This window comes from Corylus avellana, chromosome 2, assembly GCF_965113065.1.
Source record: "Corylus avellana chromosome 2, dhCorAvel1.hap1.2, whole genome shotgun sequence".
In the NCBI taxonomy this organism is placed as follows: Eukaryota; Viridiplantae; Streptophyta; class Magnoliopsida; order Fagales; family Betulaceae; genus Corylus; species Corylus avellana.
The window spans coordinates 2,269,577-2,295,384 of NC_142491.1; the positions used below are offsets into that span (position 1 = coordinate 2,269,577).

The 25,808-nt window shown below is 33.8% G+C and overlaps 2 protein-coding genes across 5 annotated transcripts; one reads left to right on the forward strand and one right to left on the reverse strand.

Annotated features, from left to right (window-relative positions):
* Positions 1-1,311: 1,311 nt before the first annotated feature.
* LOC132167417 (short-chain dehydrogenase TIC 32, chloroplastic-like) lies at positions 1,312-9,911 on the reverse strand. Of its 2 annotated transcripts, XM_088513199.1 has the most exons (9): positions 9,803-9,911; positions 8,707-8,938; positions 8,061-8,140; positions 7,698-7,854; positions 6,321-6,399; positions 5,412-5,414; positions 3,639-3,723; positions 2,727-2,773; positions 1,312-1,470 (listed from the first exon to the last, which is right to left on the reverse strand). In XM_088513199.1, the coding sequence occupies exons 1-9, from the start codon at positions 9,909-9,911 to the stop codon at positions 1,312-1,314; spliced, it is 951 nt and encodes a 316-aa protein (XP_088369325.1). The 2 variants fall into 2 exon arrangements, with proteins under 2 accessions (XP_088369325.1, XP_088369324.1); XM_088513198.1 differs by lacking the exon at positions 5,412-5,414.
* A 4,023-nt stretch (positions 9,912-13,934) lies between these two features.
* On the forward strand, positions 13,935-22,287 carry LOC132183656 (protein FAR1-RELATED SEQUENCE 3). Of its 3 annotated transcripts, none has more exons than XM_059597019.2 (6): positions 13,935-14,129; positions 14,937-17,282; positions 17,366-17,455; positions 17,873-18,022; positions 20,952-21,067; positions 21,846-22,287. In XM_059597019.2, the coding sequence occupies exons 2-5, from the start codon at positions 15,054-15,056 to the stop codon at positions 21,060-21,062; spliced, it is 2,580 nt and encodes an 859-aa protein (XP_059453002.2). In that variant the 5' UTR covers positions 13,935-14,129; positions 14,937-15,053; the 3' UTR covers positions 21,063-21,067; positions 21,846-22,287. The 3 variants fall into 3 exon arrangements, with proteins under 3 accessions (XP_059453002.2, XP_059453018.2, XP_059453027.2); XM_059597035.2 differs by having other exon boundaries at positions 13,935-14,125; XM_059597044.2 differs by lacking the exon at positions 20,952-21,067.
* Positions 22,288-25,808: the final 3,521 nt, after the last annotated feature.

Genomic DNA, 25,808 nt, shown 5'->3' on the forward strand with positions numbered 1-25,808 from the left:
ACAAAATGGAGCAAACCCAAGAAAAACACACACATATATGTATAGCATTGTCCCACATTGGTTATTGATAAATAGTGAGTTGTTGCATCTCATTCTTTTAATTTAATTCATTTTGATGTTTTAAAGTTTGAAGGCGAACTTTCATTCGCAAAACATCAAATTCGCATGAATGATGGGCTAAGCTTAATATACAAGATATGGCATGCATGGCCACTCAATTGTACACACTTTTCATAAACCAATAAAAATCTCTTCTTTTTTTTTTTTTTCTTTTTTTTTTTTATTTTTTTAAGTTTCACATGACTTTATTTACAAAAAAATAAAAAATAAAAAATCTTTGATTTTTTTTTTATTTGATGTAAGAGCATTCTTAGCAGTTTCCTCGTCATTTTCCTTACATTTAAGGATCCAAATTACTTTTTGCTTCCCTATGTCAAAATACACTCCAATAACTTTCCTTAATCATTTTCTATATCATTAAAATATTTGTTACAGAGAAAATGTTGTGAATTTCTGATCAGACCACCTAATGTGCCCACACCGTTGAAAAATAATCCGCAATCGACTCGGGTTTTTTTATTCGCAAAATGTCAAATTCGCCTCTTAATGTTTGAAGGCGAACTTTCTTCACTTTATCAACTCCTTGATAGGAGTTTAAGAGAATCTTCCATGCTTGCTTGGAGGTGGGTGCATTCACAACATTCTCGAACATCGCTTCATTCAAACATTGATGAATAAGAGTGAGAGCTTGTTGATTCTTCTTTCGAAGTCTTTGAAAAGCTTATCTTTGATTAGGACTCAAAGAAGCTTCATCACTAGGCTCATTGTAACCTTTTTCTACAATCTCCCAAGCATCTTACAATACAAGCAAAGCCTTCATGCGAATGCACCAATTATCAAAATTGTCTTTGGAAAGGTAAAGAAATTGAAATGACAATGTTGAATTGGCCATTTCTTTAGGATCAAGAAACTGTGGCTCTGATACCACTTTGTTAAAAATTTGAAACAACACGCACCAAGAGAGAAGACAAAATAGGAAGATGAATACTGAATTAATAGAGGACTTTGTGTTCTCTTATTCAACTTGATGAAAATAACTTGCTTACATGTGTATTTATAGAATACAAATGACCATTCTAACTTCTTTACATTAACTTTATTCATTTACATATTATATAACTCCCATGTAAAATAACTCTTGAAAAAAATTAAAAGACAATCTCTTCAAGTTACTTAGCAACATATGAGAATATCAAATAAAAAGACTCAACTAAATGTTATTAAAATTAAGTTTATTATTCAACAAGTACATCATCTAATCAAATTCATGCTAAAATCCCAGAGTTTCTTTGCCAATTCGATGTCCCTACCATGTGAACTTGCCTCAGATAGGTTATTGTCCGAAAAGAATTCGCCACTCACCCCCTTGACTTGAGAATGCAGTGCCACATAGCATGTTGTAGCGGCTCCCTGTGATCATAAACGAAATCATAAACACGAAAAATAAGAAGCAAGAAGCAAGAGTATGGTGTGATCAAATGAATGCTTAAATTCCAAGTTACTGTGCCCTACGAACCCTTTCCTTCTTTGGCATCTAACATAGTCAAAATTAATAAGTATGAATGTTCAAGATTAAGCTTCGTTTGTTTCAAGGTAAAATGTTTTCTTAAATTTGTTTTCTTTATTTTTTGGTGTTCAGTACGACTGAAAAATCATGGTTAAGCCAAAAACATTTTCGATTGACCAAGAAAACCTTCTTTAATTTCTATAAAATTGTGCATAGTTTTTAAAATTATAAACCATTTAACGATTGAGCTTTTCCTTCTCGGTCCACAGTACCCAATTGATGCAGCGTGACGTCATGGGATGCAAAGTATAACAGCAAGAAGAATGGATAAATATTTCTAAATCTTGACTCTATCAAAGATCTAAGAAATCTTCTCAAAACGCTAGAGTTTATCTAAGATTTGAAGGAAAAATTTGAAGAAACTCAACTCTGAGTATTCTTATTGATAAAAACTGAATAATAATCGAAAGCTATGTTCTTAGGGCTATAAGCATCTATTTATAACCCCTAGACTCCTAACCCTAATAGTAAATGGAAATAAAGTCGGTTTAGCTTCTACGATGGCCGTCCAGCTTTCCAATATTCCATTTGCAACCCGTTTTGACCTAGTAAACATCGGAACTAGCCAAACCTTGTGAAAAATAACTTGTATATATTTGAGTTAGCTTTCCAACGCCACAAAGCTTGCTCCAATCCGAGGTCTGAAACTCTAAATATGATTTTTTTAGTAAAACTCGTTAGGTGCGAATTTCTCCCTACATCATCCTCCCCAGATTGGAAAGTTCCACCTTACATCATCGACCTTCTTCTCGCACATACACTCTCACTCGCCACCGCCGAAGTTTCTAGAGTCACCACTGGAGTTGTTGTCAAAGACATTGGCAGAGCCACCACCTTCCCAAATTTTTTTTATGAGCCAAATGTCAAAAATTGTTTTCAATGAGAAAAATGGTTTCGCTGAAACATTTTCTAACAGAAAACATTTAACGTAAAAACAAACGGAGTCTAAAGCAAACCTCAATATTTTAATTACTTTTATGACAACAAGATGATTAAATATTTAGAGCCTACTTGAACATGGTTTCTGCATGATGTACACAAGATTCATACATCTTAGTTGATTAAGCTATTTAACATGTCTAATTAAAATACTGCTTACTTGCTGAACATTTTTATGCACAAATCTACCAAGCCAATGAAAAAGACCTGCAAAATAAAGATAGCTATAAGTCCCCAATATTTTGCATCAAAAACATAAGTGGGAGTCAATAAGTGACCCTCAATAACAAAATTATCTCCAGCAAAAGAGGTTTGAGAAACATAGGAAAAGGAAAAGGAAATACATGAAAACATGGAGGAGCTGTTGCATGATTTCAGAAATTATACCATGATGTTTTTACATGTATGGCCATGTTTTAGATATCCATAGCATTGAATTAATTAAACTATGAAACTCATTAAAATTTACAGTTCCAACATATACTATTACACCTACATTTGTTCATTAACCTACCTTCAGCCCAATAACACCAAAAATGCTTTTTTTTTTTTTTTTTTTTTTTTTAGGATGTTAATTCCAAAAAAAAAAAAAAAAAAAGCAGAAACTTTGCTTAAGAGAACTACCACGCATTTTGCGAAGACCCCCCCAAATTTCAAAAACTCTCAATTTCACCTCCTAAACTTTCAATTTGATGCAATGTACTCACATCGTCAGATTTTAAACGTTAAAAAGTGATAAAATGATGTTTATACTTCTGAATTTTTTTATAAAATTTCAAATTTATCCTTAATTTCAAATTAATTTTTTTTTTTTTTTTTAAAAAGGAAAACCGAAAGGTAATTTGGTCTTTTTAGTCATTTCCGTTAGGGATTAACGGTTGAATCTGACGAAGGGGAGTCAATTGAATCAAACTGAAAGATTAGGGGTTAAATTGAGAGTTTTTAAAATTTGAGAGTCTTCTCAAAATGCATAATAGTTTAGAGGTCTAAAGTTGAGTTTTTTTTTTTTAAAAAAAAAAAAAAAAAAAAACCAAAAATGCATGTTTACATTGAAATTCAACAAAGTGCATACTGTTTGCAATGTTGTTATGACGAAAAATACTGGTGGTGATTACTCCCGGGTGGAGTGAATTTGCCGATATATCCACCCCATCTTCCTGTTTCAAGAAACAAATACCAATATTATGGATTCCACTTTAACATTGCTACCTTCATATACACAATGTGATAAGTATGGCAAGGTATATGTATATGTCTAAATATATATTAGACATATACATATAGGTATATGTCAACAGTTGAGAAATGAATCAAATGATGCTCTGTCAAAGACATCTTTTTTAAAGGAATTGTAATATCCTCACATTTGGTATAAGTTTTAGTTCAAGTTTTTGGGCTTAGATATGTGAAGTAAACTCAGGGATGGAGCCAGTTTTGAGTTTGGGGGACCAAATGCCAATTTTTTATTTTTTATTTTTTTTTTGGAGGAACCAATTGGCAAAAAATACCTTAAATTATTTTTTTTTTCACCTTAATTTTTTTTTTCTTGTAATTTGGGGGGGAGTGAGGGACACTACTGGTCCCCCCCCAACTCCGTCCCTCGAAGTAATGTTAAATGATAAATAATTGATTTCATAATTTAACGTTTTGGTTCATATCATATGGCATAAAGAACAATAGAAAATAAACCATATGATTTTTAATGTAGCATAAATTTTCATTAATTAAGAGCTTTACCTATTCTCAATCACACTTAATTTAGTAGAACTCTTGCTAATTAATGAGTCTTGGTAAGTGGTAAAGTTAAGGGAAAAAGCAAACTTTACATGTGATGGTGAACTTTCCATTTTGGGAGGGGCATGAATGCATTTTGGCTTCTCAAGAAAAGCAACCTTGTCTTTTACATTCCAACATCCCATATCACATGACCAAGTCCTCCATTATGTCTCCTCCCATTTATTTCATCTTCTTTTCAATTTCCTCAAACTCTCATTCAAGTCCTTCAACTTCCAAGAGCCCAAAAACCATATTCCAAGTCCTATACAAAATATGTTGCTCTTTTGTAGAAAAGATATGTCATTTAAAAGGAAGCTTCATAATGACCCCTTATAATAATGTTCTTTTATGAAAAAGAACCAGAATCTCATACCTAAAGTCCAAAGTAATTATTGACGAGAAAAGTACATTTTTTTAAAATAAGTTATGTGCATGAATTTTGAAGCTAGGTCAGAAAATGTTGTAGACAAAAACCTCTTATAATATGGTTTTTTGGAATAGGAACCTAGTTCTAGTCTTATTCCTAGGAGGCTAGAAATGAGAAGGGTGTCTTAAGAGTCTGGAGACCAAAGGAAAAAAGTTAAGAGCCTCGTGAAGCCTAAGGTTGAGGGTGTCAACCCTCCTAAGAAACAACCTCGACTCCTTAGTGATCATATCATTGTGGTAAAGTGGGTCACATTCGTGCTCAGTGTTACCACCTTAAGTCTAGACAACCTAAGAGAGAGATTCTCACGTTATAACCATCCACTGAACGCTCTAGCAAACAGTCAATTCTGTAACTACATTTTGGTTCATGTTGTTCGAATGTGTCTAAACGTCCTAGCGAACGAACGACCAAAAAAACCAATTATTACAAGTTTAAATCAGTCTAACATTCATCCAAATTGGACACCGAATTAGCCAGTCTAAAAACCTAACACACATAATCTATCACCTCGCCTTCTTTTCCCCAACAGTTCACCATGGTCTTTCCCTTCAAACACTTATGGCTAAATAACTAATAAAGAATGAAGTCATGGTGCTGTTGACACCTTTTTAATTTTTGGTAAGTAAGGTAATGTTAAGTTACTTGCTAAATAAAGGACTTTTCTAAATTTTATATGCTTAGAAGTGAGAAGACAAACATTGGCCTAAAAGAAGCACTTGTAGGAGACATAATCTGTTAGTCATAGAAGGCTTGTATTCCATATAAACAAGCATTTTATACTGCAGACAAGATATAGGGGACAAAGGGGTCCACATGGATTATCACCAATCTCTTGACATAGCAAAATTTACCAACATAAATCTCAAAAGGCTCCCTTCTAGATGAAATGTATTAAGTTGGAAGGTGTCTTAAAAGCCTGTTACCTTTCAGTATGCATTCCAACACTTTAAAGCAGGGATAAATATATTTGAACCTTATACCAAGAGAGTTAGTTTGCTTTATTAAAAAAATTATAATTGCAGAGATAAGACACTAAAGCTGAAATATATGAGAAATGTTTGGTTTTGTTATCCTACACATCTCTTGTCTATCTCCGTATAAGAGATGTGCGAATCCGCAATTGAATATGTAGGTCCTACAGATTCAATGGTGAATTAAAAAAAAAAAAAATAGTCAAAAGATGTGCAGGAGAATGACACCAAACACATCTCGTAATATATATCTAATACAAAATAAATAAATAAATGAGTTTCAGGATTTCAGAATTAACTTAATAATAATAATAATAATAATAATAATAATAATAAGATGTGATCCTTGAAAATCAACTCTTGACATAGTGGAGAAGAAAATTTGCAAATAAGGCATATGAGTTGCTCAGTATTGAGCTAAAACTCATAAGCATCATAGCAAAACATAAATAATTAATGTCGGGCTATGTTGTCTAAAAAATTGCAAAATGTTCAAAAGTGTCATTAATCTACTCTTTCACTGTGAATATATCTTCTATTTAATTCACTGCTATATATCCTGGAAGAGAAGTTCACATACCTTCAAACGTCTTGCAAGCTCGTTGGCATGCAAAACATTGGCAAGCTTTGATTGTCTATATCCAGATGCAGTCCAAGCGCTATATATACCTGTATATGAGCAAATCAAGACACAATCAAATGTATGCAAGATTCTCTTGTCAATGTAGACCATCTAAATAAAACACAACATATAAGTGTCATATTTGATGTATGATGATATTTGTTCTATTTTGTCAAGTTATTGTCTGATATAATGGTAAAAACCCCCAAGTTGTCAAGGTGATTTATGGACTTAATTCCCGCTTTATAGGATCCCCAAAATATCCCCAATTGTTATTCCTTTTGCTTGGATGCATGTCACAGTGAAAACGACTGAAAAAGGCTTATTTCTTCTATTTACAATTACTAGCGTGCTATGCTTATTTCCATATTATGTTTTATTTACTTCTATAAATAATGTAGATGCCGTATATATGGTGGAGAATCAATCAATGAATGAAAATATCAATTACTTTAAGCAAGAATTGGAGGCTGATCCCCTCAAAGTGATCGTTATCCCCTTAGGTTCCTATCACTGCTCCTCTTTTTATACATCACCGCTATGATGTGCCACTCTGGAAGGAGCCTTAATTCTCTAACTATTTTTTTACAATTTTTTCCAACTCAATTTCTCTAACAAGATCATATTCAGATCTCCCCTTAGGGCTCCACTTTGGGGGAACCAATATTTCTTGGCAATGATCTTCATGCTAAAATATATTAGAGGGACGCTAGGACCCAACTATTTTGCCCCACTTTAATTTGGACCAACTTTTGCCTTATTTTTTTTAAAAAAATAAAAAATTTTAAAAAGCAAAAAAAAAAGTGTGAAGCAATAATATTTTTTTTGGTCCTTCTTTTATTTGGTATAAAAAAAAATGACATTATTATGAAGAAAAATACATTTTTTTTTTTATTTTAAAAAAAAATACCAAATAAAAGAAGGACCAAAAAAAATATTATTGCTTCATACATTTTTTTTTTTTCATTTTTCATTTTGTTTTTTTTTTCAAAATTAAAAAATAAAGCAAAAGTTGGTCCAAAGTTGGGCAAAATAGTTGGGTCTTTAGCATTTTCCAATATATTAAATTATTAATCCTGAAGTCAATACGGAAAAATGATTGAAGATGCAAAAATGGCTTTCAAAGGTCTCTAATCATGGCACACCAAAAGATGAGCAAACATGGAAGCACATCGGTTTGTGAAGGTAGTAGTATTACAGAAATTCACAGAACAAATTTGGATGGAAGATTACACGATATTGAAGTGTTGAAAGTGTTGACTTATTTTGATTTAAAGAAAGCTTGAAATTTGACCTAAAAAAAAGCATAATTGAAAGGCTATGTTTAGATGGCACTACCTAGAATTATCATTAATTTGATCAAAACGGATGCCTTCACGGTATGAGGCCCGGTGAGCTACAGATGAAACATTAACAATTCTTCCTTCCTTGCTGCTTTCACATGATGTTCTTTTCATAGTGTCCAACAAAAGATTTGTCAGAAGAAAATGACCTGTAAATACCAAAAAATAAAAAAAATAAAAAAGATTGGTTGCTTGATAGCTGTTTAATTATTCTAATTAAAAATCTAAATCCACAAACTTGAAGAACTGCCAAAGAGTATCTCAAAGCTTCAAAAGTTGAAACATCATGCATTATATATATATATATTGATCAGTTTAACAACAAATATATTTTCTTTAAATAAATGCAACACACCTAAGTGATTTGTTGCGAACTGTAGTTCTATGTTGTCTTTGGAGAGCATGAATTGTGTTGCAAAAACTCCTGCATTGTTACTTGAAGCAAAGAAGACAATCACTCTTTGTTTAATATCTTTATATAAATAGACTTGGGGCCTATTATGTGTGCATTTGAAGGACCTACTAATTAATGCGTTTAACACTCAAAAAGCTTGTTCGAAGAAAAAAAAAAAAAAAGTACCCGTTTAATAAAAAAAAATTGAAAGCGTTTTTAAAGGTTAAAAAAACCCAAAAAATAACTAAAATGCACTTTTGGCAAAAGTTTAAAAATGAAACTTTTACCAAAAAACGTTTTTTGACTTAAAAGTTCTAATTTTTCAAACATGCTCTTAGAGTCTGATTGAGATTGTGTTGAAAAATAGGGCTTTTGTCTATAGAAAAAGCATGAGAGACCTTTTTTTTTTTTTTTTTTTTAAAGCTTTACTCAAAAAGCAATTTTGGGATTTCTTTTAGAACAAACAAGTCAAAAAAAATGCTTTTGAAGTTTCCATGTAATAAAAAAGTACTTTTTAAACTCGTTAACGCAATCCTAAATAGGCTCTTAAGAGACGAAAATGCACAACGATTAATGTTTTCATAGCTTGCTTGGACCCTTATCTTACATTAAGATGTTCAATGGAAGATGGGAGGAATTGAAATCTGATGCAAATTTTCTTATGGATGCCATTGAGCTAAGATCCAACTCCATGGCATCAACTTTAGCACCTGGGATTTCCTTAACTATTGCTTTTTTGACATCTTCACCAGCAGCCAAATTCCTGACTCCCATAATTACGTGGACACCTCTCAATGCGAGAACTCGTGCAGTTTCAGTGCCAATACCACTAGATGCTCCTGCAATCAGAGCGTAGCAAGTTCATTGCAAAAATTTATCCCAAACATTTCTTGTGCAACAAGAATATCCATAGAGCATTATTAGCAGTTTCATCAAATTTAATTTACTCACCAAAATAGTCAAAAGTATATTTTTCTCTATTTTAACTATCAATTTTTTTAAAGCACTCTCAGTAGTCTCATTATTTTAACAATCTACTTTTACTATTCCATTTAAATATATTTTTCAAAACTTTCTTTACTCTTTTTCTAACTTTTTTCAAAGAATAGAGAGGAAGAGAGAAAATTTTTATTATTTTTTATTCATTTGGTGAGTTAACACCAAACCCAAATCACTAATTTGCCGAGGCTGTTAGAGAGTACTGTACGTCTTTTATGATTTTTAGTGATTTTGCTCACTGAAATTGCCAAAAAACTAATTTGGTGAGGCTGCAAGATATTGAATAGAACAAACAGACAACTACGGCTGCGATTAGAATTAAAAAAAAAAGGCTAAATCTAGCATGAATCTCTACAAACAATATAATGACTTGGTTAGCAAGAAGTCTGCTTTCTTGAGAATCATGGAAAATGGTAGACTACCATAAGAAACAGTACTAAAATAGATTTTTCATGGCTTCACTAGGGCTACTTCGCGTATCCGCCGTTAAAAGGTAAACCCCATATTCGTGTAAGGCGCCCTTAATAGGGATCGGGTTAAATTCGGCTTCGCTGCGAACGTGGCTCTAAGAAATTATTTGACACAGAGCAAGTCGAACCTTAGACCCGATGGAGATGCCATCAAGTCCAAAGTCCTTCACTCCTTGGGACAACCAATTGAAATTCACAGAGAAATAAATAAATAAAGGATGGAACATGCAAGACCTGTAACAATGGCAGTGAGACCCGTCCCATCAATTCCTTGAGTAACTTCCTCTGCTGTGGAGGAAGACGAAAAACCTGATGGCCCTAATTTTCTGTGAAAAGGCCACATTCAATTCTCTCTGTGTTTGTGCAAAATTCCCTTCAATTTCGTCTCTGCAAACTTCCTCTTGATCACAACTTGAGGGTCAACCATAGATGCACAAAAAAATAAGGAAGCTTTCAATACCATACAATGAAATATCATGCAACATGCTCTATTTCATACATCCAGATCAGTAAACTTATTTTTGCCTATTTTAACTACCTAGTCTTCTAGAGCACCATTTTAGCTATTCATTTTTATTATTTTATTTAAATATTAATTTTTATGTAATTTTTTTAATTCTTTCTTACAAAGTAGATAATTAGGTTTGATTATAAAAATTTAATTGAAAATATCATAAAAAGAGATAAAAACTTCTAATAATAAGTAGTTACACATTAAACAGCTTACTACTAATTCTTTAATCAATAAACTAGCGAATATTATTCGAAATAGAAGAAAGATTGAGCGATTAAAGAGGATTAGAATCTTCCTAAAATCCTCTCAAATGTGATGTGATTTTTAAAATTTCTAATAGATCGAAATTCAATAATGATTGTTTCAAATTCAATGATTAATTTAAAAGCTACATTATATTTGTGAGAACTCTAGTCCTCCTTATATCATTACTCAACTTCAAGATGGTTCCGAAACATAACCGCAAATTCTTGAAATTTCTTATAAACAAATATAAAACTTTGTTAAGACAATTATTATTTTATTTTTTGTTGTTATTTTTTCTTGTCATGGACTTGACAAAGTGGTTACCAAACAACCATAAAGTGATCTATGATGCCCTATGCCTATTTCATAGTAGTTTGATTAATGATCATGATAATCGATCACCCTAGTATATAATTAAAGAAAATAATCATGTTCATAATATTCAAGGCAAAGCAAAAGTCATCCTGGGTATATCAAAAGCAGCTTACCAGACAACTTCACATCACATCCTTAAAGTTTTGGTGTCCCTTTGCCTCGCCGGAAACCGTTCTTTCGATCCTCCAAAGTCCGACCATCTTTATCTTCATGATCCTAATCATGTCTGAAAGCCAGTTGTAAGCATTTTTCAAGTTGCTAGACTCAACATGAAGCAAAATATGTAAACTCAGATCCTTAAGAGTAGGAAATCCTGTCCATTTCGTGGCTGTCAAGTGAAATATACGATTAGAATAATAGATATATAAAGAACATATATTAAGCAAACAATCACGTGTTTCATTTTTTTAATCGAGAAAATATTACATTTCAATTTTTTTTTCTAATTATACTTCAAAGAAACTGACCGAGCCACAACCATGAAATGTTTAAAATCTACTTTTCTTTTAAAGTCAATGGATTGAGTATATAAAAATAAGACTTATATTAGAGATATGACGTTGAGTGGTGTAGTGGGTTTGCAATAGAATCACAACTCTTCTCAAACCGAGATTATATCAAGGAATTGAGGCAAAATGGATAAAAAATAAAAAATAAAAAAAAACCACTCATTTGAGTGTTTCATGTTGATAATCTGATCAAAATACATAAACTGACTGTTAAGGCCGTTTGACCAAAATACATGAAGTGACGACTAAGCAAAATCTAGTTTTTGACGTTTGGCGTGTACAAAAGATCACAATTTACCATGAAATGTTTAAGATCTACTTTTTTTTTAAAGTCAATGGATTGAGTATATAAAAATAAGACTTATATTAGAGATATGACGTTGAGTGGTGTAGTGGGTTTGCAATAGAATCACAACTCTTCTCAAATCAAGATTATATCAAGGAATTGAGGCAAAATGGATAAAAAATAATAATAAAATAAAAAAAAAAACCACTCATTTAAGTGTTTCATATTGATAATATGATCAAAATACATAAACTGACTGTTAAGGCTGTTTGACCAAAATACATGAAGTGACGGCTAAGCAAAATATATTTTTTGGCGTTTGGCGTGTACGAAAAATCACAATTTTTTTTTTTTTTTTTTTATAAATATTTTCATTCAATCATATTAACATATAAAAATCAATTTTTATGTAGAACATAAAATATTAATGTAAACGAAATTAACATATTGAGTTCCAGCAAAGTTCCAATAGGGTTTTGTCGATGGTTTGGCAATGGTCTGGCGATTTAAGAATAAAAAGCTCAAATTCGAAAAATGGCTTATAGTTTTATATAAGGAAAACATTTTGTAAAAAAAAAAAAAAAAATTGGCCAAAACGAAAATTGAGAAATATATTTTAAAAATTATTTTATTTTATCCCGAAACAAATGAGCCTAAATGATTTGATCAAAGTTTCGGGAAAAGATCCTATAGATTTTTAGGGTATTCTATCAAGTATCATGTACAATTTTATCACATCAGCATTTATCAGTTTCAAGATATTGTAAAACATAACAAATAGTGAAGTGATAACTACTTCGATGATTAAAGTAATAAGCATTTAATTTGAAAAATAATGATATGATTTAAAATCATAAGCAGAGCCGAATATTTCTTTGCTTGCTCGTAATCCATGTAGACAGACCAAAATCAGATGCGAAGTGAATTTTAAACATCTGCTAGACTGCCGCTATGAGCACACTCTTCCTTGGATGAGATATATTTAGGGCATATTTGAGATTACGTTTGAGAAGTCTAAAAGTGTTTTTAATATTCAAAAAGTCCGTTTGAATAAAGAAAAAAAAAAAACTCGTTTGGTAAAAAAATTAAAAGCACTTTTAAGGGTTCAAAAAGCCTAAAAATAGTCAAAACGCACTTTTGGTAAAAGTTTAAAAATAAAGCTTTTGTCCAAAAGATTTCTTTGACTTAAAAGATCTATTTCTCAAACGTAATTTCAAACATGTTCTTACTGTATATGGACTTTTAGCTTTTTTTAAGTGTTTTGGGCCTTAATGGACCTATTTTTTGGGCTTATTTTATGAGATTGGCTTATTTTTGAGTTTATTTTAAGGGTTTAAGGCCAAAATGTTTCCAAAAAAAAAAAAAACATGTTTTTTGGGCCAGTCAATATTTTTGAATAAGGTTTAGCTCAAAACATCACATACCACATTATATATTTCACATACATAGTCATAAATAGCCCAAATCCATAATCCAAATGCAAATGAAAAAATTTATATATATATATATATGAAGGCGGTTAGCGGTTATAACTGTTTTTCCTTAACCCTAAATTCGCTAACAGACAATTAGCGATTTTTAATAATCGCTTACCAAAACGATTAACGATTAGCAATTAACGGAGCGGTTATAACCCTTCCATTTGATCAGCCCTATCAAATAGGCTCTTTAGGATCTCTTTATTGGAGGATGTAAAAGACATGTTCTGTCCAGCTGTCCTTATTGATTTAGGGTGTGTTTGGGAGTGCGTTTTTTAAAAAATAATCTGCGATTTTAAATCAAATCGCAACTTTAGGGTGTTTGGGATTGCGATTTTAAAATCGCAAAAAAATCTGCGATTTCCATAAGCTGATTAGAGGGTGCTTATTTGAAAAAGTGCGAATTTAAAACAAAATCACGATTTCTATTAAAAAGATATTTGACACAATAGTTACCTTTTTTAGAACGGGAATGAAAAAAATACCAAGAATACCCACCTAAAATATATTAAAACCCTTCTTTTCTCTTTTTTTTTATTTTTTCTTCATTCTCTCTATCTTGTTCATCCTTATTGGTAATTTGGTCATGAAACCGCAATTATATGCTAATGTTATCCAAACACTTAATTGATAAAAAAAAGTAATTTTTTGTATGTTTTACCAAACGCCTGTACGATTTTAAAAAGTAGCGATTTTAAAAACGCAATTTTTAAAAACGCACTTATTGAAATCGCACTCTCAAACGGGCCCTTAAACTCTTTAAAGAATTTTGATTATGTCAAAAGCAATCCAAATAGAGAGTGGGCCATTTAAGGTTGGTGAGGATTGGGCCTTCTAAGACCCGACCTAGGCCCAGTTGTAAAAAAACCGTGCTTACGTGTAAATAGTAAAAAGGTTGTGGTGAAAACATTAACAGAAAACGAAAAAGGGCATTATTATTAACAAACGAAGAGTTTCTTTCTGTGTTCTCGTTGTACTCTCTCTCTCTCTCTCTCTCACAAAGCTCATCATGAGCTGGTTCCTGAGATTGGAGCTCTCCGCTAAAAACCTGAAAACCCGAAACCGATAACGTACTTGACCCACTAAACACTGAAAAGAAGCAAGTACAGTCCCAAAACCGTGCTCAATTGGGTTCTTCCTTGGCAACACGTAGGTGTGTTTTTATTTTTTTATTTATTTTTGTTTCTTTGATCTCATTTTCTGTCTCTAAATCTCAAGAAGTGGGATTCGTTTAGTTTTTCAAAATGGGTAGGCTTTTTTTTTTTTTTGGCAACACATTCGGCGTTCTTTTGGAAACTGAATTTAGAAGTGAAGGTTGGGACCCAAATTGTCGTGTTGGGATGGAAATTTTGGAATGTTTTGAAATAAAGACTTGGGATTTAATTGCTTTGACATTTTATTTGTTTTTTATACTTTTTGGGCAATTTTTGTTAAGTGCTGTGAGTGTTACTGTTTGAAGTTACAATGCGTAATTGTGTATACGGAAGCATTTGCGTATTGTTATTGCTTCTGTCAGAGACTTGAATATTCTTACTTATGTTTTGATTCTTGAAGCAAATTTTGTGTTTTTGGTAAAAAGTAGAAAGATTGAAAGGCAGAAAATTTTACCTTTGGAAACACAGCTGAAAGTAATTGTCAGAGTAATAAGAATGAATATTTATTTGGAACTGGCGTTTATGGTTCTAATTCCATAGGTGTAGAATGCAATTGGTTCTGCAATTGGTGCTGAAAGTAATTGTCAGAGTAATAAGAATGAATATTTATATGGAACTGGCGTTTATGGTTCTAATTCCATGGGTGTAGAATGCAATTGGTTCTGCTAATTTGAATATCAGGGTCCCAATAACATGAATGTTATGCGGATTGGGTGTTTTTCCGCGAATCTATTTTTCTTTGTTCAATGGTTTTCTTTAGAATAATGTTGTGCTTTGCCAATGACTTATAGAGGTACATGATGCAGGATGTTTCAACCTTTTGCTATGTATTAACTGTTGCCTCGAGTGGGATGACCATGAGGAATTTTTTGTAGTCCTCCAGAAGACACCACAGCGGTGCTTTTGTCGTACGCTCAATTGGAATGGATATTGAAGTAGTAGATGTTGAAGGAAACAATAGGGAAGATTATGTTCCTGGAAATGGTGAACCCGACAACGGTGAAAATCAGAATGCAACTGAGAATTCTACAGGGAGAGAAGTAATAGATCAGGAGGATGATGCGACTGCTACACCACACGTGAGCATGGAGTTCGAATCTGAAGATGCGGCAAAGACTTTCTATGATGCATATGCCAGGCGTGTGGGTTTTAGCACCCATGTTGGCCAGTTCAGTCGTACTAAGCCTGATGGCCCAATTGTAACATGGGAATTTGCATGCACCAGAGAGGTTTTTAAAAGGAAGAATGTAGAAAGCTGCAATGCTATGATTAGGATCGAGAGGAAGGATTCAAACATTTGGGTTGTAACAAAATTTGTTGAGGACCATAACCATTCCATGGTGTCTCCTAGTAAGTTCCATCACCTTCGACCCCGTAGGCATTTTGCTGGTACTACCAAGAATGTGGTTGAAACGTTGGATGCTACTAGTGATGTTTATGTTTCCATGGATGGCAATAGTTTATCTTTTGAACCAAATCATGTAGTTAGGAGTGCCTCCCCTGTAGAGCCAAATCACCCTGCCAGAAGTATTGGGCATGTGAACTACATTAGACCTTCGACCAGAAAGAGGACCCTTGGTAGAGATGCTCAAAATCTTCTAAACTATTTCAAGAAGATGCAGGCTGAAAACCCTGGCTTCTATTACGCAATACAGCTGGATGATGATAACCGCATGAGTAATGTCTTTTGGGCTGATGCAAGATCAAGGAATGCTTATAACAACTTTGGTGATGCAGTAACTTTTGACACAATGTATAGACCAAATCAGTACCAGGTCCCATTTGCTCCCTTTACAGGTGTAAATCATCATGGTCAGATGGTGTTGTTTGGTTGTGCTTTACTTCTAGATGAGTCTGAGTCTTCCTTTACTTGGCTGTTCAAAACATGGCTATCTGCAATGAATAATAGGCCTCCTGTTTCTATAACCACAGACCAAGATAGAGCCATACAAGCTGCGATTGCTCAGGTTTTTCCAGAAACTCGTCACTGTATTTGCAAATGGCACATCTTAAGAGAAGGCCAAGAAAGATTGGCTCATGTTTACCTTGCTCACCCTTCCTTCTATGGAGAGCTGTATAGCTGCATCAACTTTTCTGAGACAATTGAGGATTTCGAATCATCTTGGGCCACTCTCCTTGATAAATATGATCTACAAAAAAATGAGTGGCTTCAGGCAGTGTATCATGCTCGCAAGCAGTGGGCCCCAGTATATTTCCGTGGCACTTTCTTTGCTGCACTTTCTTCAAACCAAGGTGTTAGCTCCTTTTTTGATGGTTATGTGAATCAGCAGACAACCATACCTCTGTTCTTTAAGCAGTATGAAAGAGCCCTGGAACATTCATTAGAAAAAGAAATAGAAGCTGATTACGATACCATTTGCACCACACCAGTACTGAAGACTCCATCACCAATGGAACAACAAGCGGCAAACCTCTATACCAGAAAAGTTTTTGCAAAGTTTCAGGATGAGTTGGTTGAGACTTTTGTGTACACTGCAAATAATATTGAGGGTGATGGGGTTGTCAGTAAATACAGGGTTGCAAAATATGAACATGATCACAAGGCTTACATGGTCAATTTAGATGTTTCTGAGATGAAAGCCTCCTGCAGCTGTCAGATGTTTGAATACTCTGGCGTACTTTGTAGACATATATTGACTGTCTTCACCGTAACAAATGTTCTTACCCTTCCATCACATTACATCTTGAAGCGATGGACAAGGAATTCCAAATCCGGTGTTGGACTTGATGAACAAAATGCAGATTCACAAGGTATTGAGACTCTCACCTTGCGCTTCAACAGTTTATGTCAGGAAGCCATTAAATACGCAGAAGAAGGGTCAATTTCTATTGAGACTTATAATGCAGCATTGAGTGCTCTAAGGGAGGGTGGGAGAAAAATTGCTGTTGTGAAGAAAAATGTTGCTAAAGTCACACCTCCTACTTCTCATGCTAGTGGAAATGGTCAGGAAGACAGCAACAGGAAAACCTCTACATTAATTCCCGAGATGGCTCCATCATTATGGCCTTGGCAAGAAGCAATTCCACATCGCTTTAATCTTAATGACAAGGGAGTTCCTATTGCAGATTTGAACCAGCCGAGTATGGCTCCTGTGTCTATTCAACATGATGGTGGCAATCCTGATAACACGGTATGAATCACCCAAGATCTAGCAAATTATTGTTGATAGGAAGTTTTGAATATACTTTCATGATGGCTCAATTATTTATTTAGGTGGTTATGACTTGTTTCAAGTCCATGACTTGGGTGATAGAAAGTAAGAATTCTACACCACCTGGTAAAGTAGCTGTCATTAACTTGAAGGTATGCATCTGTATTCTCTATATTCTGACAACTTTTGTTTATTTCTCTCTCCCACTAGTGGTCTTCAATTGTTTTTGACCAATTTAATTTCTATTTAATATTGAATATTGTGTGGGAGTTGGGGTAGGTGAACTAGGTCTTAGGTTGAAATATTACCAAAGAAAGGAAAGATAGTGAAATATGATGAACTGAAAAGTGGAAATGAATGTATCCTATATTTTGGAAGGGTTTAGTCCTATCCTTGAAGAACCCGTTTAATATTTTTTGGAATCTACATCATACCTTTAACCTTGTAACAATATTACATTGACTTGTTCTCTGTGCTCGAAATGCATAATAGCTGAGAAGGATTACTAAAATACATTGCTCTTAATGTTCTCATCATTCTTTTTGTAATTTCCTTTAACTATGCTTTAGCTGCAAGATTATGGCAAAAACCCGTCCGGAGAGACAGAGGTACAATTTAGGGTAACAAGGATCACACTTGAGCCTATGCTGAGATCCATGGCCTACATCAGTCAGCAGCTATCAACACCAGCCAATAGAGTCGCTGTTATAAATTTAAAGGTACAAAATCCCTTTTAAGGATATACGAAATTGTTATATTAAGTTCTTTCATCACTCTGTTCAATTTTAGTAAGAACTCAGCGTATTTTACCTAGAAGGTGGATAACTGTGTTACTTGGAATAGGAATGTTAATGTTGTATGCCACTTACCCTGCAATGTGGTACAGTGGAGATAGACTTATTTACAGTTTATGTAGAGTGTTCAATTATAATTTAGAATAGTGAGGGTGGTCTGTAGTTAGAATAGCTCGAGTTATCTTTTCCATGAACACTCATACTCTACAATAGTCATAAATTATTTTCAAATGTCTTTCCTTTCAATCAAGGCCAAAAAGGAAAGACTATAAGAAAAGTATTGGATGGTCAAATTTAGTGTTTGGGAATGAAAGTCTACCACATTTTGGTAAGATAATCCTGATCTAACTCCTGACCACAACTTGCTAGGATAGTAGTGAACTTTGGTACCGCATTGACATATTGGGAGTGTTGAGCCTTATGAGCTAATGGTTTATTATACATTGATATAATTAATATTGTCACATGTGAGATTATGCTTGTTCTTGTTTACTTGTTTGCTTCACTCAATGAAATTACAAAAAGGAGAATTTAGTGAATTTTGTGTCTTCGGTCGTTTCTTCAGTGGTTGTGTATTCCTGTTGTCTGTACTTTGGTGAACTGGCAAATTGCTGGAGACAAACCAATGATGAATTGCTGTTTAGATGCATTGTTTTCAAAAAAGGCACTCATATTATGTCACCCGGTACTAATAGCAATTACAGCAATAATTATAATTTTAGTCTTTATTGGTTAGGTAATCATGCTCTACAGTTTCGTTACATTAACGTTTCACCATGGAAACTGTGGTAGTTTACACTGCCTGGCATGATTGTGCATTATCTTTTCTTGGGCTCTGTTAAAGTTGAAAAAGAGAAGAAAAAAAACATGAACATCTAATTGGAATACCTTTGCTACATATTGGCTGATATGTGTCAGAATCCTGTACACAATATGCTGTGAATCTGATAAACTAAACTGTACAGGTTACCTGCAGTAGTGTCCAGGTGTTTGCTGTTTTCCTTTGAAACAGAAATAGTTACTCTAATATTAAAAAATATTGGCCTGTCTATATCGTTTACATGCATCACATGTAATCATTTTTACAATGGATATTGTCTACTTTTCGTCTCCATTATCCCCTCTGACTTCACAGCCTCCAATGAAATTTTCTGTTTCCCTTCTTTCTTTTCTTCTAAAAATATTAGTAAGCTTAGGGTTTTGGGTTTGTAGGGCTGTTATTGAGCTTTTGTAGGTCTTAGGCCTGGTTTGTTTCGGGCTTTGGGGTGTTTTTGTTTGGGTCTATTTGGGTCTCTTGTGGGGGCTCCTTGTGAGCTTAGGGTTTTTTCTTGGGCGATTCTTGGTGCTCGCTTCTACCCCTGTGTAATTGTGTTGCGCCCTTTTGGGTTTTTTGATATATACATTTTTACTTATATATATATATATATATATATATATAAGAACAGGATAAGTACATCCCAATGCTGTCTTGTAGAAATTGTCCATTTGGGGAGAGATTGGTGTTCTTTCAAAGTCGGTAGTTCGATTTCTAATTTGTGGCTGTTTCAGAGGTTCGTAGTAACAGACATCATCTCTATATTCCTTCAAACTTTTTCAGTAGCATTTGATGGTACTTCTTTGTGATCTATATTGATTTCAATTTGACATGGAAAATAGTTTTATCAATCATGGTCCATAATTTTGAATGATGTGTGAAATTGGCAAACCATGTGCAAGTATTTCATGGGATTGCCAAATCTGTAGCACAGACATTCATTTGGTTTCAGAAAACCACCATGAAATGGCATTTCATATCGGTAATCCTGCTACTATCATTATTGGTAATCCAGCAAAATCAAACATAAAGGGTAGAACTCTCTCTCTCTCTCTCTCTCTCTCTCTCTCTCTCTCTCATTATAGGTAATCCTGTTACTAACAACTCCTAATTTTCCTTGAGAAAGATCAATAAATCAGTACCGAAACTTAAGAGCTTAGCTAATGTTTTCAAAAGGGATATAGGTGGCTGTTAGGGTGTGCTGTATAAATGCATAGGCATGTTATAAGATCAAAGGATCACTCGCACTTTTCATTTCTTTTTCCTTTTTTTCTCCGAGCAAGATTTTAGACCTGAGACCTACATAATCTCGCCTACCTTTTACCAGTTGAGCCAATGCCCAGTTGCAAGCGCATTATCATCTAATTGGATTCCACAAAACGGCACATCGTCAACAGCACACTTGACATGGGGCCTTCAAGTGGATGTTATAAATAGTACTTTTATTAAATTAAGTCCTGTTTTTATTTCAGCAGTCTCAATGTATGATTCTTAGCCAGAATATTTAATAATGAGTTATGTTGCATCATACTTATATAGGAACATCCTATGGTTTTGATAATAGAGCTGTAGCAGCTTAAATGTACATTTTTATTCAGAATGTCATGCATTTAGCAGTAATTTGACTTTTGTCCCTAGTTCTTATGGACTTTTTTCCCAGTTTTACCTTTCTCGTGCAATCTTTCATTGGTTTTGCTCGTCTTTTATTTTTTTCCGTTTGGTTCTATCATGATACTTTAGCTACATTGCTTAGCAAAATTTTCTATCAAAAAACATTGCTTAGCGGAAGTCAATGTCTGTCTCAGACTAAGGACATGTGGCAGACTTGGCACCAAACTAGACATTTTGAAGCCAGAACATTGAGAATTACATGGATATGATCTATCAAAGATCTAGAGATATTTTGACTTTAGAATTCTTAATATTTTCAATTTCAAAAAGTCCAAGAGCATGTGGGATTACAATTTTTGTTTTTTAGAATGGTTGCATGACTTTCAAGTGTTGAGTGGTTCTTGAAATTCTGTCTCTGTGTTTGGTCAGCTCCAAGATACAAAGACAATTTCTGGAGAAACAGAGGTGAAATTTCAAGTGTCCAGAGATACATTAGGTTCCATGCTAAGATCAATGGCCTATATCCGGGAGCAGCTTTGATAGCTGTAAGCATACTTTTCCCGGAACTCTTAATTGTTAAATATTTATCATCATTTGTACAAGTTCCTATCTTGCTATTCTCTGAGGACCAGTTCTGTTTAGTCCCTCATAAGACTGATTTGGAGTTTGCCTATATGGCTTAATCAATTTTGATATCCCTTAGTATATATGAACCAAAATGATTGGAGAAAGAAAGAATTCCGGACACTTAAGGATGCACCATACATAATGTTGGGGATGACTTGATGGACATTATCAAATAAAAATTTACCAAGTTTAGTAGCCGTGGTTTTAACTAGCAACACTTATGACTACTTTTCAAAAAATTAATGCCCTTGGATACATATTGCATATTGTAATTACTATACTACCTGGAGAGTGTGCTGCATTTACATTATTGCAGTTTTTTTTTTTCAATATTCATTTGCTAGTCTATGTTACTGTTGGACTTTCACACTTGTTCATGAGGATTATTTCCTCCGAAAGATCGTTATATCCAGCAACATTTTATTACAGAAATTATATTCATTAAAAATTATTAATCAAAATTTCGAAAGAGGTTATATATACCCATTACCCAATGACCTTAAAAAGCCAAATGGCACTTCCACTCTCTACAAGAATGTGGTGGTGGATGAGGTTACCGTCCAAAGTCTCGTGCAGTATGTAAATCAATAACCAATCGAAAAGTTCAGACTTCTATATGCTTATTCTTTGAAATTTTTATATGAAGTTTGACGGTAAGATGATTAATGTTGTGCCATGATTTGATGTTTATTACAGCGCTTCATTGTAATGGTGATGAAGTCTTCACATGAGTTCCGTTGAGGACCTATACTGATTCAGACCTATCATTGTTTGAAAAGGCAATAGCAATAGTGGCATTGTAGGTGTGTCCTGGTTTATAAGATTCATGTACCCTGTTAATACCATGTTAGTGTTTCATTGACAGAATTGTCTAGCTGTAGTTAGGTTTGCTAGATCTACTCCATTGACCACATTCAGTTTTAGCATGTTAGTTAGGTTTGGTTAGCAATATTTCTAACTCAATACCTTGTTTCCATGTAACCATGTGTTGGAAACTTATTTGTATATGCAAGCTGTGAACTTCCACCTCTTTGCCTAATGAGCATTGCTGATATTCTGTAAGGAGTAAGGAGACTGGCATTTTCTTTTTGTTGGCCCTGTCATTCTTCAACTTCTTTATGCTTAATCATGTTGTTCACTTGTTCTGGTTCAGTTAGTAGGTTTCTTCTTCTTCTTCTTCTTCTTCTTCTTTGGGAATGACTTCTGCATTACTGCATATCGTGTAAACAGGGACGGAATTAGGATTTTTCATTCGGGGGACCAAAGTATGAATGAGGGGCTAAGCCTAATTTTTTAGCCTAAAAATATTTATTTGACTTAATAAAAAAAATTAAGTGAAAATTTTATTAGGGCTAAAGGCTTGACGAGTCATCTCTTTTATTTCAATTTGGTCCATTATATGGAAATCTAATGGATGGGGCATCTGTGAAATTTCACAAAATTCTTCTAATGATCTCATAATATCAACAATATTATAGTAGGTCTTATAAGTCTACTTTAAATTCAGCAATTTCTATCTCGGGGTAGAAGTTATGACGTAATGTGAGAACTATGTGTTCTAAGGACATATGTTAATTTAATAAATAATTTCTATAAGGTCTTGGTACAAATCAAGATCTTTGTGCTCTCCAATAAAAGATTAACACATCAGTGTGGAATAAGAAAATCGTAAGAAAATCAAATGTTAACAAAACACCACATCAAACCTAGTCTAAAAAAACTCTCTCAGCAGCACCACCAAAAAAGGCACACACAACAACCTCCCAGCAAGATGTTGCCACTATTCACGCCGTGTGTCGCTGCCCTCCCGGCCGGGGGAGGTGGTGAGAGAGACCCACACCAAATGTCGCCGCCTAGGTCGAGATCCAGCAAATCTGCTACCTAGGCCGTGATCTTTGGATTTTGATAGCCAGGATCTCTTCGATCAGTCCAAGCAGTCAATGTATGATGGTGGGCTCTACAATCCTCTGGAGGACGAAGATGAAGTCCCTCTCACACTGGAATCATCATTCTCAAGGATCTTAATCGGCATCTCTCTAATTGGAATCGCCTTTGTCCTTCTCAGAGATCTTGGCCGGGATCCCTCTCACTGGAATCGTCTCTATCATTCTCAAAGTCAAAGATCTTGGCATGGGTGGCGACAGCGCCTGGCGTGAACAGCAGCAGCAGCGTTTGCCGAGAGATGGTTGTGCCTTTTTTGGTGGCTGTGTTGTAAGGGTTTTTTTTAGGTTGAAAGACAAAAGGCTTGGTTTATGTCAATACATTATAGAAGTTAAAAAATTAATTTGAAAAAACAATTTCAAATCCAGTTTGAAATATATATATGTTGTCCCAGTCTAAAATTTCTAAGGATTAATAGTAGAGTTCCAATATTTTTTACTAAATAAATATTTATTGACAAAGCTAAAATGGACATATCATATTCATAGTTCAATCCTATCAGAATAATGCCAATAAGAACACAAGATGATTTTATTAATTGTATGCTGCCCGACACTTTTCATGGGTTTCTATTCTAACAAAATTAAGTATTCTCAACAAAATGAGAAATGCTACATACACTTCTAAGTTCACGCTCTCAAGTGTATACTCTCTAACATGGTAATGAAAATCATCATTGAATTTGAATAGATAATCTAATGGTGATTTTTACTGTCACGTCAAGAAGTGTGCACTTAAGAGTATGAACTTGAGAATACATGTAGCATTTCTCAAACAAAATAATAAGACAGACTTTTTGATTAAGATTTTGGTGAATGATAGAGAATCTATGACACACCAATATTTAACTAAGAATATTCCATTTTAAAAAATAAAAACATTTAAATTGATCCAATAAATGGATTTACCTCTTGCTTTATAGACGATTCGTGAAAATGCCTCTAAAATTCGTCATAAATAAGACAAAATGGCAAACAGAGATAGAGGTGGTCAGTCGAACTTGTTGAAAAAGCCAACCTAGTGAAGCTTTACAATCTCTCTCTGAGACAAAATAAATAAATAAATAAAAATAAAAATAAAATTGGGTTGGGAAAAAAAGATCTATCTATTCTGTTGAATTGATAAATTGAGTGTTTAAAATATATGTGACTTTCACATCAGCATGTAAAAGTTGCATGCATTTTAAAAATATGTCAGTTTAATTGACTGAATTAAAATTTTTTTAACCCAATTTAAAGAAAAACTTTGCTCCGTCTCTCATCAGAACTAAAAAAATTTAGTATGAAAACGGTTGATTGTTACATTTTCGTAAAATTTAGTATTATTTTTCTATCCGTTTCCAAACCTCCAAACGAACAAAAGGGTGGCATATTTGATGCCCCAGGATTGGGTCTTTGGAGGCTTTAGGCAAAACCTTAAAATTGGGCCTTATTTTTTTAATATTTAAATATTAATTAAATAATATTTATTTTAATATGGCCGGAAATCTTTACCTAATAAGCACTGATTCAGCACTTAGTTATTTTTTGTTTGAGACTAAAATTACCATTTTTCCCTTACTCTTTGTTCTTTATACTTAAATGAAGCAGTATTTTTGTCTTTCAGTATTTTCATAGATTGTAAAATAACCATTTTAACCTTTTTGAAATATGAAAAGTTGAACATTTTAACCTTTTGTGATGGACTGGATTTCTGCAAAATAACCACAACATACAAGTCTATGGGATTCTCAATTTTTTTTTTCGTTCTTATTTTATAGAGGGCCTCGATATTATAAACAAATAATATTATTATTTTTTTAAAACATGTTGACTGTTGAGAGCCTCGTGGCCATTGTGCAAAAGGCCTCCATATTAAAATAAAAAAAAAAATATATATATATATATATATATTGTTTTTTTAAAGCATGTTAAAAGCTTCAAGAAAGCATGTTGGGGTCTCGATATTATAAACAAATAATAATATTTTTCTTAAAGCATGTTGAGAGCCTCAAGAAAGCATGTTGAGGGCCTTTATGCAAATTTTTTTTAGCCTTATTAAAAAAAAATTTGGGCCTTAAAAATCTGGGGCTTTAGGCGCCAGCCTAACTCGCCTAGCAGTTGGGCCGGCTTGATGGTTATCTTCCGGGTTTCCATTTTTCTGCTTACTAGTATTGATATTCAATAAGATCGAGACTCACAAACTCATAACCTTCTTTTTTTTTTTTCCTTTTTTTTTAAGCAATGTGAAGGGAAAAGGGGAAGGGGAGATTACAACAACCAACTAAACACAAAAGAAGAGCAGGAAAACCCAACAAACACGTCAAAACAACCAAATGCAAAATAAACCTAAAAACTATTGAGAATTGGCCAAAAGATTGACCTGCCCATTTGATGCTTGGCTCCTTGGCTAAGAACAAGGCCCCCATGAATGGAAGTTTGAAACAGCAGACCAAAGGCGAATCTGCCTTAATAAGACACCAATTGTAGCAAGTAGGAGATAAAGCACTAATACTGGTTGGATAGAAACTGCTTGAGTGAAGCACCACCTCAATATCCGAAATGAGAGGTATCCGGTGATGAAGGATACCGCATCTAAGTCTACAACTAGATTTGTGTCTCCATCAACAAGAGGGTACCCCATTTGGACATCCAGATGTTGATATGTCCCGTTGCCAAAAGAGGAGCGGATGAGGCGGCGATGCGCACGCATGGCATGGAGGCAAAGACCATCAACGGA

Coding starts and splice junctions, on each gene's coding strand:
- LOC132167417 (XM_088513199.1), bottom strand. CDS start 9,911: ATGTGGCCTTTTCACAGAAAATTAGGGCCATCAGGTTTTTCGTCTTCC. Junction 8,141..8,706: donor CTTCCATTGAACATCTTAAT/GTAAGATAAGGG, acceptor CTTTGCTTCAAG/TAACAATGCAGGAGTTTTTG. Junction 7,855..8,060: donor GTTCGCAACAAATCACTTAG/GTGTGTTGCATT, acceptor TGGTATTTACAG/GTCATTTTCTTCTGACAAAT.
- LOC132183656 (XM_059597019.2), top strand. CDS start 15,054: ATGGATATTGAAGTAGTAGATGTTGAAGGAAACAATAGGGAAGATTAT. Junction 17,283..17,365: donor GTGGCAATCCTGATAACACG/GTATGAATCACC, acceptor TTATTTATTTAG/GTGGTTATGACTTGTTTCAA. Junction 18,023..20,951: donor TCGCTGTTATAAATTTAAAG/GTACAAAATCCC, acceptor GTGTTTGGTCAG/CTCCAAGATACAAAGACAAT.